Source organism: Diabrotica virgifera, chromosome 9 (assembly GCF_917563875.1).
Source record: "Diabrotica virgifera virgifera chromosome 9, PGI_DIABVI_V3a".
Taxonomy (NCBI): Eukaryota; Metazoa; Arthropoda; class Insecta; order Coleoptera; family Chrysomelidae; genus Diabrotica; species Diabrotica virgifera.
The window spans coordinates 199774524-199791035 of record NC_065451.1 but is presented as its reverse complement, the minus strand read 5'-3'; the positions used below and the strand labels follow the sequence as shown (position 1 = coordinate 199791035).

The window sequence follows — 16512 nt, the reverse complement described above, 5'->3', positions numbered from 1 at the left end:
AGCCCGTAATGTCTGCTAAATGGTAGACGGTTGTAATCAGCACTTATATTCACTTAAACTGAACCTTTAGCACTAAAAGAAACAGATAGTATGAACAAGACCTACGGACAATACTGTAGCCATTGTTTACAATAGACAATCTGTTCTTTTTTAAACAATGGTATAGCCAAATGTTTTTCAAGACCACGTGGATAGAGGAAATGCAGTTTGGGACTGATTATTTTTGAAGAAATATTTTCAGAATAGTATAATATATTATATAAAAGAGACACAAATAGGCATTTATACCTTAAGTGCCACATTATGCATATACGTGGCTTATATGTGCATATAATGTATAAAGTAACTTAAAAGCGCGATATCTCAGGAATGGTAACTCTTAGCAGAAAAATTGTAAGGACTGTTTCTGTAGAGAATGTTAAGGTCTACAACTTTGGTTTGATGCTTTTTTTTGATAAATCGAGAAATCGTTTTCGAGAAAAATCCAAAAAATCTCAAATTTTGACCTTTGACCCCGAATAACTTTTGTGGCACACATGGGATCGATGGGGACTTTTAAAACTTTACTTGTTATGGTAAACTCCAGTTTTCCAACAAAATTTGGCTCTTCGGCAATTTTTGTTATTTGCCAACTATTTTGATGTCTAAGTTGACCGGATTAATAAGAGCGTAGCGGTTATAAAATTACTCAGCAGTGAATTTCGAGAAAACGTAACATTCATAATTAACAATAATATTATTTTACCTGAGTAGCCAGTCTACATTCAACCACCCGGCAGTTGAAATCTGCAGTGGCCGCTTTATTCATGCTCGTTAGGCTGTGGGCTATTACAAAAATCGCTTTCGATGGCAAGGTTACATCCTGGGATCTCAACGGTGAAAACTCGATATGTTTCGCACAACCTGAAAATAAAAGGAATACCGTTAAAAGCGAGTGCCCATTATGTTCATTCTTTTTACAAAACTAAAATGTATAAACCTCGAATTATCCCTGTACATATATGTTATAGTCAAAGCCCGAATTTCAGGCACTCCTAGGTTTGACTAGGCAATCCTCAGGTCTGACTGAAGGTCTTAGTCAAAGCCCCAAATAAATTACAGTTTCGGTCTTTGACTAGTCAAACCTAGGAGAGACTAAGTTGGTCAGGCAAAGGTCGAAATTTAATTTCGGGGTTTGACTAGTCAAACCCCGATCGGCTATTAAAATGTCGTAATTTGTTAGATTAGATTTAATAAAACGTCATTTTTTAATTTTAATGTTTATTATTTTTATATTGTCGTAATTCAAATAAAAAAATTTGTGTTTATTCTCACATGTTGAGGCATTATGGCATTTAGAGTTAATAGAGGCACGATACGTTAGACCTTTTACACTTACGTAATTTGAAAGAGCATTTCTGCCGTACTAAGCGCAAAGGGGGTATCTGACGGAGGTATATTGAGATTTTGATGTCTCGTAAATTCTTGGATCTTCCTCTATACGTTACTAAAGCCCTTTAGCCATAAATATGTATAGTTTATTTCTAAATAGCATATTTTGTTTGACGTGTCTACAGATTTAACCTATTTTGCTAAGCATAATTGGATGTAACCGACATATACTAAGGTATAAAAGTAGTATCTTCACAGATACGGCTGTTTACCTTTAGTTTTTGTTAGATACTCCTATATTGCCTTAGTACTCAGTATACTTAGTACTTAATATTTACCACTTTTGCCTCTAGTATGTTGGTAGGAACTACAAATTGTAAATAGATGTTACCTGTTTTTTGATCCAATTTTTGTTCTTGTGGAGTGTCAAAAACATTCAAGACAACAAACACATTGAGATCTATTTTATCTAAAACCAGGGTTGGAACGTCTAAACCAACATGCTTAAAACCTTGGTTTAAACCATGGTTTAAATCAACTGGTTTTTTAAGAAAAAAACCTGATTTTTTTATTGAACCTCCAAACTGGTGTTTTTATTTAAAGTTTTTTATACAGCTGCCGCAAATGAAGAAAATTAAGATAAATAAATTCTATTTTTTACTTTCGAACTTAGCTATTTTGAATATGTTTTGATACGTTTTAAGATGTTTTTTTATTTTAATTTTTTGTGTGTGTAAATAAAAATAAAAGTTGTCTTAATCATTTTTTTCCTTGCTTATTACTATTATTTTATAAAATAATTTATTCATGTTTAAAGTATTTAGACTTATGATACTTTGTATCAAATAAACCTGGTTTAAACCAAATAAACCTGGTTTAAACAAACAATCCTGGTTATTTGGGTTTTTTTTGAAAACATCTTGGTATTTGCCTACCCTGTCTAAAACTAAACCTAACAATGAACAAGAAAGAACAAAGAATTATATTTATAAAATGCCTTGTGAATGCGTACAATTTTACTTAGGTGAAACATCAAGACCATTAACGGTTAGAATAAGTGAACAACAGTATTATATTAAAAATAGAGAATTTGATAGATCTCAAATATATCAACACACATGGGACAGTGAACATAGAGTTCAGTGGACAGATTTAAGTATAGTCCTGAAAGAATCAGATACTAAAAAGAGAAAAATCATAGAAGCGGCTCTAATTATGCTGAATGAAACCAACTGTGTCGCAAATTCCTCGATAGAATTCAGTAGGATGAAGTTACCTATACTAAAAGAGGAAGTCAATAGAAAGAAAATACCACGATTATAAGTCAATAACAAATTGAGAATAGTAAATATTTTATATTTTAATATTATTTCTATATCTATATATTATTAATAATATTTATAATTTAAAATAACATACATGTAAAATCAAAATTTTGGTGTTAGTTTTGAGAGTAAACTGAAAGTAAGACCAAATACTTACAACGTCGGGATAGTATCATGAGGTTTTTCCCGGTTTTTCCTCGTGATCCACTATGGAATCACTAACGTTAGAATTTTACTGTCACCATTGCCTGTGGTTGTCTTTTAAAGACAAATCGCATGCTATGATTTTTTTGTGACGAATATTCTTGAGTTAAAGTTGATTTCATGTAATCGAATGAACTATTTTTCAATATAGTCGTCCCAGGAATGCAACTCATAAATGTTGGCAATATCATTTTAAAGTCTTCTACTTTCAAATGTATAATAATATTATATATTATATGTCTGAATTACCGATATGAATGAGTCAGATTAAATTAAATTATTAAAAGAATTTTTTACTAAGCAACAACATTTTTGTTTAATTTAGTAATATTTTGTATTCTGAAAACGACATCCGATGTGTGACGAAACGTCAATCAAATCATTTTTTTAGTTAAATTGTGGGTTAGTTCCTATTTAGAATAATAAATTACATAAATGCCACACAGAAATAGCTTTAGAACAATATTGGGAATACATAAACGAAATTAAAAAAAATCATCAGAACTTTGAGCTGATCAAATTTAAATATCTATTATTAGATATATTACTAAGTGTTAATGGTCGTAGAAGTGTCTTTTACTTCAGCATTTCAGCATAACTACTTTAAATACCTTTTATTAATCATTGGAAGTTTCAGTTAATAAATTTATATCCTAGTAAGCTCTACTTTATATTATTTTATCATTGGTAGTATCCAGTGTAAATACTAAACTTTTTTTAGTGGTATCTGCTTTTACATAAGAACTTTGGACGTAACTACGCAGATACCACTAATTTGGCGTAGTACATTGCAGTTACAACTAAAACATCAGCATTGTTAGTATTTTTCGTTGTATATTTGGCAGTATCTGGTATGATTAATGTAAAATAGTATATTTTACTATTAAAACAATACATTCAGCTAAAGAAAAAAATAAGAAACTCAATAAAAAGGTTTGAAGGTTTTATCTAATAAAAAAAAACAAAATAAATGAGATTTGAACTTTAAACGTCGTTTTATCAGTTTGAGGTCTAATGTAGATACCCCCTTTGCGCTTAGTAGGGCAGATTTCTTATTGCAGTAGCATTTTATAAATCCTTGTCCTCCAAATTTAGAAACGTTTGTATTTACTAATTTCTCTTAGAGGCAGAGACGGCTTAAAGTCTGGAACATCTTCGAAATTAGGAAATTTCTCTTTGCATTCTCTTATTTGATTTCTTGAAAAAGTGTGTTTATTGTTCCGTATTTCGTACCAACTCTATATAAACCGTCAATTGTTTTATCTTGTATGCTACTCAAAATATTTCGAGCATTCTCTTTGGCTCTATCAAAGCTGGGGATAGGTATTGTTACAGTTTTTCCGATCGAAATTGGAGGACATTTTTTTTCGCTTAATTGTTTCATAGCATTAGCCTGGGCATGAAGACCTTAAATCGCATTTCCTTTATTTATTTTAGTCTTTTCTGCCTGTGTACAACGCATGCTCGAATGCGTGCCAAGGAGATGCTCGACATATTTTGGGTATCATACAAGATAAAACAATAATAATTGACGGTTTATATAGAGTTGGTACGAAATACGGAACAATAAACACACTTTTTTCAAGAAATCAAATAAGAGAATGCAAAGAGAATTTTCCTAATTTCGAAGATGTTCCAGACGTTAAGCCGTCTCTATCTCTAAGAGAAATTAGTACAAAAGATTCTAAATTTGGAGGACAAGGATTTATAAAATACCACTGCAATAAGAAGTGCTCTTCAATACCATGTAAGTGTAAAAGGTCTGACCTATTGTGCAACTCTAAATGCCATAATGCCTCAACATGCGAGAATAAACACTAAGTTTTTTATTTTAATTACGACAATATAAAAATAATAAACATTACAATAAAAAAATGACCTTCTATTAAACCTAATCTAACAAATTACGACATTTTAATAGCTGATCGGGGTTTGACTAGTGATAGAATGGGTCACTATATTTACTACACCCACACCAGATTAAGAAGGCTAAGGGACTAAGGGCAGTCAACCAACAGCAGCCTAACCGAAAACACCAACAACGATCTTCAACAAGAGTCGATCTACGGACACCGCGTGTAGCAGCAGTTCGTTTTTAGGAGCTCTGCGTGTGTCCTGAAAAGTCTGTCATTTAAGGCGGGTTGACATTACTAGTGAATAACGAATGTGGCTGACGGTTACGTATTTTGCCCGTGCTATTGTTAGATATTTTATTATCTATTTTCAAACTCGAGCAGTGCATTTGTATCTATGCATTGCATAAATACAAATGTACTGCTCGCGTTTGAAAATAGATAATAAAATAACTGACAATAGCACGGGCAAAATAGGTAAGCGTGAGCCACGTTCGTTATTCACTAGTAATGTCAACCCGCCTTTAAACAGAGCACTCAGCTCAGATACGAACCGAGAACCTGACCTATGAATAGCTCTCCCTGCTATTAGGTTGAGAGTTGACATGACTAGGTGTCGCCGTTGTCTCCATATAGGTATGTATGATCGTGCCTGTAATATGAGAGATTGACAGAGAGATTGATAATTGCTCTGTAACTGTCCCGTCAGACAAAATCTAATAGATATATCCAAAAAAATTGGACAAATTAATAATCCCCAACCACAAATTTACAATCAACCTTTACCATCTACGACACAGGCTAATATCGCACAACACAATCCAACATCAACCGTAAAACCAATTTCAAAACAAGAAACTAGAAAGCCTAAATCCAACCGTACACCACTCAAACCCAAGTGAAAGTTTAAAAGAAGTTCAGAGAATCCCCTCTTCCACTCCCATGGTTATCCACAAATGATTAGCAAAGAATTACTCCCATAGTGACATTAGAACTGCCCTAGAAAACCTTCGCATTTTCTATAAGTTAAGCTATAGAGAATCATTTCATGCTCTTACCAGCTACCCACGTTCAAAAGTCGTCACGTCCAGAGAACTTACATTTACTGATATGCTGAGAATAAGTGTTTACCTTAATGGTTTCCATCTCCGAAACTGAACGTCCCCTAAATGCTAGTCTCACATCTAGTTCCCCAAGTACTTTCGAAAGTGCCACTACTAAAGACACACTATCTCGGAGTATCTAGAAAGGCAGTTCAAATACCCAACTTGTAGAGAAATCCTCCACTTGTCCAACTCAATAACTACCTTCTTCTTCTTTTTGTATAGACATGACTTTGTCTGTTTTTTCAATGTGCCTCTAGTAAGTTGTCGTTCCATCGTTTTCGTGGTCTTCCCACTGATCGTCTTCCTATTGGGGAACCGTCTCTCGCTGTCCTATTTGTTGTCATTCGGCTTATGTGGTCATTCCATTCTATTCTTCTGTTTCTTACCCAGTTATTAATGTTATCCACCTTGCATCTCCGTCGTATATTAGTACTTCTAGCTCTGTTTGTGATCTGTGATGTTGGCAGGATATTGTTTTTGTTTTTCGTTCGTCTGCCGCCAAATTTTTGCTAGTTCATTTAGCGTTACCCAGGGTGCACCACATGGAGGCGAACTAGCATTACACCCCTGGCGAATTTGAACGTCCCCGTAAGATTTGGGCAGCCCTTAATCGAATTCGAACAAACTGTGGAAGATGCGCCGACTCCCTCCACAGATGGGGTAAACTCCCCTCGCCTTCTTGTGACTGCGGCGCTGCAAGATAGACGATCAGTCACATTGTTCAGGACTGCCCACGCAGAGCATACACAGGCGACCCTATAGACTTTGTAATGGCAACCGAAGGGTCAATCGAATATATAAAAAAATTGGACATCTGTTTGTGATGCATTGTATAATGCATAAATCTAAATATATTCTGTGATATACTTAAGCCATACGCTAAATAAATAAATAAAACTTCTAGCTCTGTCACATAGAGTCTTACCATCGATTTTTCGAAGGGTTTTCATCTCCGCTGTTTCGAGCAATCTTTTTGTCCTCTCTGTGTCGGGTCGTGTTTCTGCCGCGTATGTCATTATTGGTCTGATGACTGTTTTGTAAATTCTGCCTTTCACTTCTTTTCCGATATTTTTATTTCTCCATATGGTGTCATTCAGGCAACCTGCGGCTCTTTTTGCTCTATTCACTTGATCTTCCACTTCTGTTTCGAGCCTTCCGTAGCTAGATAGTGTGATGCCTAGGTATTTAAAGTCCATCACGTGTTCTATTATCAGACCTTCCAGCTCTAATTTACATCTTATAAGTTGTAAATCATTTTCACTTTGAGAGATTAGTATTGCATCGTTCGCATAGCAGATTATTTTAAGTTGTTTTTCTCCCATTTGGTATCCTTTTTTAGTTCTTACTTTTTTTATTATTTCGTCCATGATCAGGTTAAACAATAAAGGACTCAAGGAATACCCCTGTCTTATCCCATTGCCGGCTTCAATTGTGTCAGTTCGTTCATCTTCCACTTTTACTTTTATTGTGTTGTTCTGGTAGATGTTTTCGATCGTTTTAATTGTTCCTAGAGGTACCTCTCTAATAACTACCTAAATACCCTAATTACAACTGTAAATATCCAAACTTACCTAAATCTAGCACTGTGCAACAAAAACCAACGAATCTTCACCTAGAATCTGAATACAAACTCTTATCTGACTTAGGGGTGTATTCTGTAACATTTCCGTTAAATTTAAGAGGCCTCTAAAATTTAACTTTTAACGGTCCTCTAAAACTTTTCGGTTAGATTGTCATTCTGTAAACACATATTATAGAGGACCGCTAAAATAATATTATTTTAGAGGAATCCTCTAAAAGGTTTTGGAACAAATACGGCAACGTCGCACGTTGATCGTTTTGAACTACTTTTAACCTAGAAATTGACCGAAAACTGACTGTTAGAGGCCAAAAACCTTAAGAAGAAGAAGAAATTGACAGTTTCCTGAAAAATAATATTTATTATATTTAATTATTTTTTAGTAAAACTCATATTTTCCAATTAAACATTTTTATTTATAAAGTTATACATTAAAATATTGCTGAAAAATTGCATATCTCATTTCTTCTCCCCTTCGACACTAATTTTGGTCAAATGGTCTATTTTCAATAACATTAAGGTCATCTTATTAATCTGCATCTGGTTATAAACCTTCTGAAACTTTACCTTTGTAATCATTTGGTACGTTTTGTAATGTTCCACAATAACTTTAAATAATTTTACCTGCATTAATACGATTTAATTGCTTTGGCAAACATCTTTGACTTCCAACACTTTTTCAATAACATTTCTAGGTACTTTTGGGTAGGTACCTACTTCCTTTGAAATGGTAATTGTAGTTATTTACTTTCAGGTCAATTATTTACTTTGTGTTTATGTTGTAATCTGAAATCAGCTCTACAAAAAGAAACAAACATTTGAATTTTGTTACTTATAGGTGTAGTGTGTCAATTGTAAAGTAAAAATGAGACTTACCTTTCATTATTATTTATTAAGTACTTCTTCACCAAATACATTATAAAAAGCCATTTTCCATTTTTAAATATTTATCTCCAGTATAATACAAGAATAACAAACTACTATTCATACAAACATAACCCAACAAAAATAATCAAACCACATTTAACCGACTGCTAAAAATTTAGCGGGTACATTTTGACATCCTCTAAAATAATTTTATTTAGAGGGAGTTTTAACGGTTTAGGTTATGATTTTAACGGATGTAAGATTTACAGAATACCAAAATATTTTTAGCGGGCGCTAAAATTTTAGAGGCCTCTAAAAGTTAACGGAAGTGTTACAGAATACACCCCTTAATCTGACATCTTCACAGAAGAAAAACGCGTTTTTCTCCATTTTAAGCGCCAGTAACCCATTAAGCGAAATTTTAAATTTAACTTAAGACAAAGAAATATCCCATTTTGCTTCACAATACGTCATCTACAGCACATATAAATAATAATTTTACAAACTTTTTTAAACTTTCATCAAATACCCCGTACCCACCTGACTATTTTACTGGATATGAACTTGTTAGTTTTGTTAAAATTTTATAACACCAGTTTAGAGTGTTTTTTTAAGTCAGAGGCTTTTAAGTTGAAGTAGTAAAACATTCAACTAGCAGTTCCATTAAATTGTACTACGATTATAATACTTATCAAGTTATAAGCATAAGCATAGTAGCGTAGAAATTATGCTCCAGAGGTGCAGAATAATTCATTATAATAAATTATTTATAATTAACAATAGCAGACCAAAGTTCATTAATTTGGCAAATGGTTTTTGCTCGTTGGCACTGTACAAACTTTGCGGGAATAAACTGGTCACGTTAGTACCTAAATATAATAAGCTAATTGATCATAATAGTCCAGGAGCCAGGGGTGTTAAGGATGCACTTTCATGTGCCCTCGGTACCTTGACGTTTTTTAAATGGATTTTGATGCGTATATGATAGTGCAGTCGCTGAAGGTTTTCACCTCCGATTTCGTTGAACCTCCATCGATTTTCATGAAAGTTGGTGAGCAGTTATAGGATACCTCAAGGAACAAATGTGACATGATGCCAACTTGCGCTTTTACCCTGGGGGTGGATGCCACCCCTTTTCTGGGGTGATAATTATTTTATTAAAAATAATACCATAAGTCGATAGAGGGACAAATTCTAAGCAAAATTTGTTATATTAAGCTATTTTATTTATATTAAGCTATTTATATTAAGCATTTTATAAAATATACCTGCTAAACACTTATCAAAGTACTTCAGGATACCTAACAAATAAGCTCCAGAAGAAGTTAATAGCATCAAAATTAAGCAAGTTATGATGAAACTAAGAGAAACCTTTCGAATTTTTTAGGAAAAAGTGAAAAATAAAACATATGCCATTTCCACAAAAATTAAAATTTATAGTAATCCTTACAAAAATTTCTTTGTATTAGCATAAGTAATGATTTTAACAATTTTCGCCGGTTTAGAATGCATTTTGAAAAAAAGATATCATTTAAAAAATCAGAATTTTTAAAATTATCGTCATTTTCATTTTGTTTTGGTAATAACTATAAAAATACTCAATATACATACGCAAAAAAATGGTAAATAATAATTAAAAGGTTTTTTAGTAAGGAGTTTATTTAATTTTTTATTAGTTTCTTCAATCTTGGTAATAAAAACTTTTTCATAAAAACTTACAGTTTTTGAGTTATCTTTGAAAAATCGGTTAAAAACATGCATTTTTCTTACGAAAAATTAAAGTTTTTGAATAACTCAAAAATTTTTGATTTAATAACTTTATATAACAAATTTTATTTAGAATTTGTCCCCCTATCTAATTATGGGGTTATTTTTAATAAAATAATTTTCACTCCGAGAAGGGGTGGCATCCACCCCCAGAGTAAAAGCGCAAGTTGGCACCATGTAAATTTTGTTTCTTGAGATATCCTCTAACCACTCACCAATTTTCATGCAAATCGATGGAGGTTGAACGAAATCGGAGGTAATAGCTCATATCCACCTTCAGTGACTCCACTATTAGATTTTTCGAGGGTTCTAAGCTGAAAACCTGTCAGATAATTTGGTATTAACAAATTAATTGTTTAAATGACTATATATCCTAAACTATTGGAGATATTTAATTTCACCAACATGAAAATTGTTACTTTTGTAAAAATTAACAAAATAGCATTTGGTAAACTTTGATCCGATTGTTAGAACAGGAGTTATAACAAATTTCGTGAAAAAAAATTGCAAAAGGGAGCATTTGATAGGAGCTTATCAAAGTGTAACTCAGCTCTTGTGTGGTACATCTTATGCTGCACAGTAGAGGGTATTATTGGCCGTCGATTTTCTAGCGATAGTCCAAAATAGTCACAAATTCTTGAAATATACGTTATACATCTTCTTTTTCTTCTTTTATATAGCAATTACTGCCTGTTTTTCTTGGTGCCTTTTATTCTGCCCCTAAATAATTGTCGTTTAATCTTTTCCTTGTGCGTCCTATATTTGCCTAATGGTGACTTGTTCCTGGCTATTCTTACTATCTTTGATACAGACATCCTGCTTATGTGTTGACTCCACTCTTTTTTCTGTTCTTTACCCAGTTATTTATATTGTCTAGCCCACACATGCGTCTGATTTCCTCACTTCTTACCCTGTCTTGTAGCCTTTTCCCAGCAATCCTTCTTAAGATCTTCATTTCGTTGATCTCCAGATGTCTTTGTGTTTTGCTTGTGTCTGGTCTTGTTTCGGCAGTGTAGGTAAGTCATAACTGCCCTAGTAACTAACTTATACAGGGTGTTTCATTAATAATTGTCCATATAGTAAGATTTAACCTAAAATACTTAAATAAGATGTGGTTCCTTACTGAGTTACAGGGTGTTTTATCTAGAAATTTAAAAACTATTTTTGCTCAGCATTTTAAAAACTATTCGACGTATCCTTTTCTTTCTTGGCAGAAAGTGCGACTACTAGACACCCTACTAAATTATGACAAACAAACGTTTCTAGCCACTACCAGAGGCGTACGACAGGGGATGGTGAATGGTTGACCCTCCTCAAATTCTACGCCACTGTAGGAATTACTATTTTAGTGTCATTTTTAGATTCTCCAATACGTTATACGTAAATAATATACTCTTCATTGGTAACGATAAAGTCATTAGTTTTTGAGATATTTGAAGTTAAATATGAAACGGCACAGTTATTTTGATTAATTTATATGATTCATATGATTAAAATTTAAAAATTATTTGTACCCAGTACTTTAAAACTATTTGGCGTATCCTTATCATACTTGGCAGAAAGTGTAGGTACTGTGCACCCTACTAAATTAAGATAAATAAACGTTTCTAGCTACTACCAGAGGCGTACGACAGGGGATAGTGGCTGGTTGACCCTTCTCAAATTCTACACCACTGACGAAATTGCCATTTTAGTGTAATTTTTTTATTTTGCAATACTTTTTATGTAAATAATATACTCTTTATTCGTAACGATAAAATGATTAGTTTGATATTTGATATTAAAAATGAAGCGACACAATACATTAATCAAAATAACCGTGTCATTTCATTTTTAACTTCAAAGATCTCGAAAACTAATGCCTTTATCGTTACCAATGAAAAATATATTATTTTCATAGAAAGTATTAAATAATCCAAAAATTGAACTAAAATAGCAATATCGCCAGTGGCGTAGAATTTCGAAAGGGTCAACCATTCACTTTTCCCCATCGTACGTCTCTGGTAATAGCCAGAAACGTTTGTTTAACATAATTTAGTAGTTTGTACAGTACCTATGCCTATGCTACCTGCCAAGTATGAAAAGGATACGTCGAATAGTCAGAAAATGCTGAGCAGAAATAGTTTTTAAATTTTTAGATAAAACACCCTGTAACTCAGTAAGGAACCACATTTTATTTAAGTGTTTTAGGTTAAATCTTCGTATTTTGGGCTAAGGTTTCTCCAGTTAATATATGGATAATTATTAATGAAACACCCTGTATATTCAGGCTTTTGTTTCCACTGTTAGGTTTTTATTTTTGCAAATTATGTCGTTTAGACATCCGGTCGTTCCACTGGCCTTAATTATTTGGTCTTTTACCTGTTCTTAGATATTGTTGTCGGCTGATAGATTATTTCCCAGGTATTTGAAAGTCATTACTTGTTGTATAATTTGCCAGTCTAATTACAATTTGCATCTTATTGGTTCTTTGGATATTACTAAGCTTTTTGTGTCTTAGTCTGATATGTTCATCCACTTTATACATGAATACTTCAATATCTCCATTTAATGATCCATATAGAAAAATATGTTAAATACTAAATTTTAAATAACATAAAATTCTCTATCACCGGAAAAGCCCCATCACTTTAACAGAAAAATTCTGCTATTGTTTCACCATTTAGTTTATTACTCCACATATAGGCACCCAGGACGAAAACACATTTTATATGATAATGTAATTCACGTTAAAGTTATTTTACGAGAACTATAAAATCGGTCATAAACTCACCGATAAATACCTTTCCTATTTTACAGAGCTCTGACAAACTGATCAATACCGACACATTACATCCCTAGCAATGTTTTACTGCAGCTAACCTACTGCTCTTATTCTGTTTTTATTTCCACGCGCGACCCCATTATGTTCATATCAAAACAGTATGTGAGTATGTTTTAGACTTGGATCCCGCGTACCAAAAAAAGTTGATTAATAGCAAGCTGAAAATTTGTTAATAACTTAACGGTGTCTAGTCGGACAAACTTTGATGTATGGGAACACTGGCACAGATCCACACAAATCCACACTGGCTCTAACCAGTTGTTGCCTATTATCCAAGTAAGATTGAAACCAGTTCGAAGAAATACCTCGAAATCCATAGAAATCTAGTTTTTTTTTATCAAAATGTCGTGATTTACACAGGCAGTGTGTAGATTTATTGTTTAATGCTTGATAAACCTTATATAATGCCATGTTTTCTGTTCTACATGAGATTTATCAAGCATTAAACAATAATCTGCACACTGCCACTGTTTTTTGTGATTATGCCAAAGCTTTTGATTGTGTAAATCACGACATTTTGATAAAAAAAACTAGATTTCTATAGAATTCAACTATTTAGGTATTTATTCGAACTGGTTTCAATCTTACTCGGATAATAGGACACAACTGGTTAGAGCAAATGATACAGACTCTAGTCTCAAAAATGTTGTATGTAGGGTACCACAATGTTCAGTATTGGGTCCTCTACATTTCCTTATCCTTATTAATGACATCACTAGCTTAAAAATCGAGGGAAAAGTTTTTCTTTTTGCTGATGATACCAGTATCACTTGGAGCAACTCAAATATCGCAACTCTTCATGCTACTATAACTTCTGATCTACTCACATTAAAATCCTGGTCCGATTCAAATTTACTCTCTTTTAACATAGATAAAACAGTAGCATTATCCTATAAAGGAGATCTTCAACCCTTACCTCTTCATAACAGGCAGATCAGTATCGTTGATTCTGTAAAGTTTCTTGGTATTTTTTTTTTAGATAGCAACCTTAAATGGTCCCTTCGTATTGATGTCTTAAGCAAAAAACTATCCTCAGTTTGCTTTGCAACAAGATCTGTTTCGAAGGAAATGAATTTAGCCTCTTCCAAAATAACATATTTTTCTTTATTCGAGTCCTATCTTTGATATGGTCTCCCTTTTTGGGGTTCTGGTACGGCTGCCCAATCCGATGTTATTTTAAATTACAAAAAAGAGCAACAAGATAACTGTTTGGCCTCAGAAGAACAACACCTTGCAGAAGCTACTTCAAACATCACAGGATTATAACACTACCTCCTTTATATATTTTAGAAACTGTTTGCTTGATTCGTAAACATCTACCTGTCTTTCCAGCAAGACCTAGACATGACTATTCCACCAGAAATTCTACCTTTGACATATATTTACCGATCCCGTCCAGTGAGTTAGTAAAGCAATATATAGGTATCATATTCTGCAAAAAAACTGTACAACCAACTCCCTCTACAACTTAAATCTGCAACATCTTTCCCCAAGTTCCGTAAAATGACTAAAGCCTATTTATCTGAAAGACCATATTACTCAACAGCAGAGTTTCTTAACCAATAACTAAGAAAGTACAGTATTCTTATTTATAAATAGAATCTTAATCTACATATTGTTGTGATCTACTTTGATTAATTAACCAATTAATTATCTCACTAATCAAACAAATCAAACATAACTAAATTGTAAATCTCAGGGCTAAATTATGCTATCAATACTTACTTTCGTGGCTTCAAAATATTTCTTAGTGGCTTCCTAATAGGGATAGATAAAAGAGAATAAAATAATACACATATGAATTTCAATTAGAAATTATAAAAGTCGTTTATTTTATCAAACGGAAATAAATGTTTACTATTGCAAATTTTATTTATTCTTCTATCTTTATTTTATCTAACAATTATGAAAATAGGAATCTTATTTCTTTTTGTCTCCAGATGTGTTTTTTTTTAATAATTAACTATGAATCTCTCTACCTCTGCTATACAGGATGTTCTACCTGTTCAAATTTTTTTGATATAAAAAAATTTTATTTTATCAATATTATTGTATATAAGAAAATCAACTATAATGATTTATAAGTAACAAAATTGATTGAGGTTTGATGATTTTATAATAGAGAAATGTGTAGTTTAATATGCACTGTGGTAGTTAATACGCAAAACCATACATTAATGTCTCAACAAAAAATAAAACTGACCTTTGGTGATGATTCGACAATGTCTTCACACAAAACACGTTTCCTTCTTTGCTGGTGTTGCGATCCAAAGAAACTCGTCCACGTTTTCCAATAATGTCCCTGCTCCTCTGCAAAATCGTTCTCCCTTTCCTCACTATGCCTCGTACAGTACTCGTTCCGGCTTTCTCCTGATGCAGTATTACAACTTTTTGAAACACTTAAACAAACCCTGGATACTTTAGATTCAAGGAACTATATCATCTCTCGACTTGGCCTGTTACTAGTTCCACGATATGATGCTTGTCACTTTTCCAAAAACCAACCGGCGTTTTACTTTTTTTGTACACTATCCTCAAAACTGGACTCTTCCTTTCGATCCAACAAAACACACTGACTCTCCTCATTCATTCTCATCCTTCCAAATCGTTCCCCTCCAGAATTAATTTTCCAACCAATCAAAACAACTTTCAATCATGACGTATTTACCAAAAAACTCTTTCCTTTTTCTAAACATGTCTTTATGGATTTTAAAGAAAAAATAAAATTCCCACTATTTTAATTCTATTTTCTACACTAATCATTTTTTTATCTATGTTTATGAATCTTAATACACAGGTATATTTTAACTATCCGTGTACCGTGTATTATGTACCGTGCGGCTAATGAATTACTTACCCGCATTTCTTAAAAAACTTAATGACCTATTATTTTGTTTAATAAAATATATTGTCTGTGGTTTTGACAAACAGTTCAAAGAACACTTTCTTAAACCAGCACCCTAATTGCTTACTTAAAATGCATTGTTCATGGGGCTAGTAAATAATTCTGCGAAAACACTTTCTTAAAAACTAGCTATAACTATTTTTACAAAATTTGTCTTATACAGGGTGTTCAAAATTTATATGCTCGTAGTTGAGAAAGATGAATATTTTTATTTTAATTTGAATTTTAAATATAAATATAGTCTTTTATTTCTCATGACAAATAGGAATATAACAATATATTTGAGTGTCATATGCAGCAGCTTAACTTAACTTATTAAATTCCTAAGGTAGATTATGCAATTTGCAAATTTTTTAAATTTTGCAATATATTGTTACTGTTTTTTGTTTCACTTCATTATATTTTATTTACGATATATATTGACGATTTAAGTATATCATTTTGGTAAATTGTATTTGTTATTTGTTATTGTTCTTATTTATGATTCTTGTAAGCTTTGTATATAAAATTGTTTCATGACAGTTCATATTTCTATTCTATTCTAAAAATGACAGGAATCATGTTGGTTAGTAATAGCGGTCTGATTTTTCCATGAGAGTTTAATGAAAGTAACAAATCAATTGGATGTTCTGTTTGACAAAATACATGGGACGTTTTCGTAATCTGACGTTCCAAATTGTTTAACTGTTCCACAATTAAAACTTCCTATGT

At 32.5% G+C, this 16512-nt stretch overlaps 1 protein-coding gene across 1 annotated transcript in view; it reads right to left on the bottom strand.

The window, feature by feature from the left end:
- The window catches only part of LOC114332900 (N-acetylgalactosamine kinase), a 288678-nt gene that overhangs the window by 103295 nt on the left and 168871 nt on the right, over positions 1-16512 (bottom strand). The window contains exon 5 of the mRNA XM_050661397.1: positions 746-903. Coding sequence (XP_050517354.1) covers positions 746-903 — 158 coding nt within the window. The remainder of the gene's footprint in view (positions 1-745; positions 904-16512) is intronic.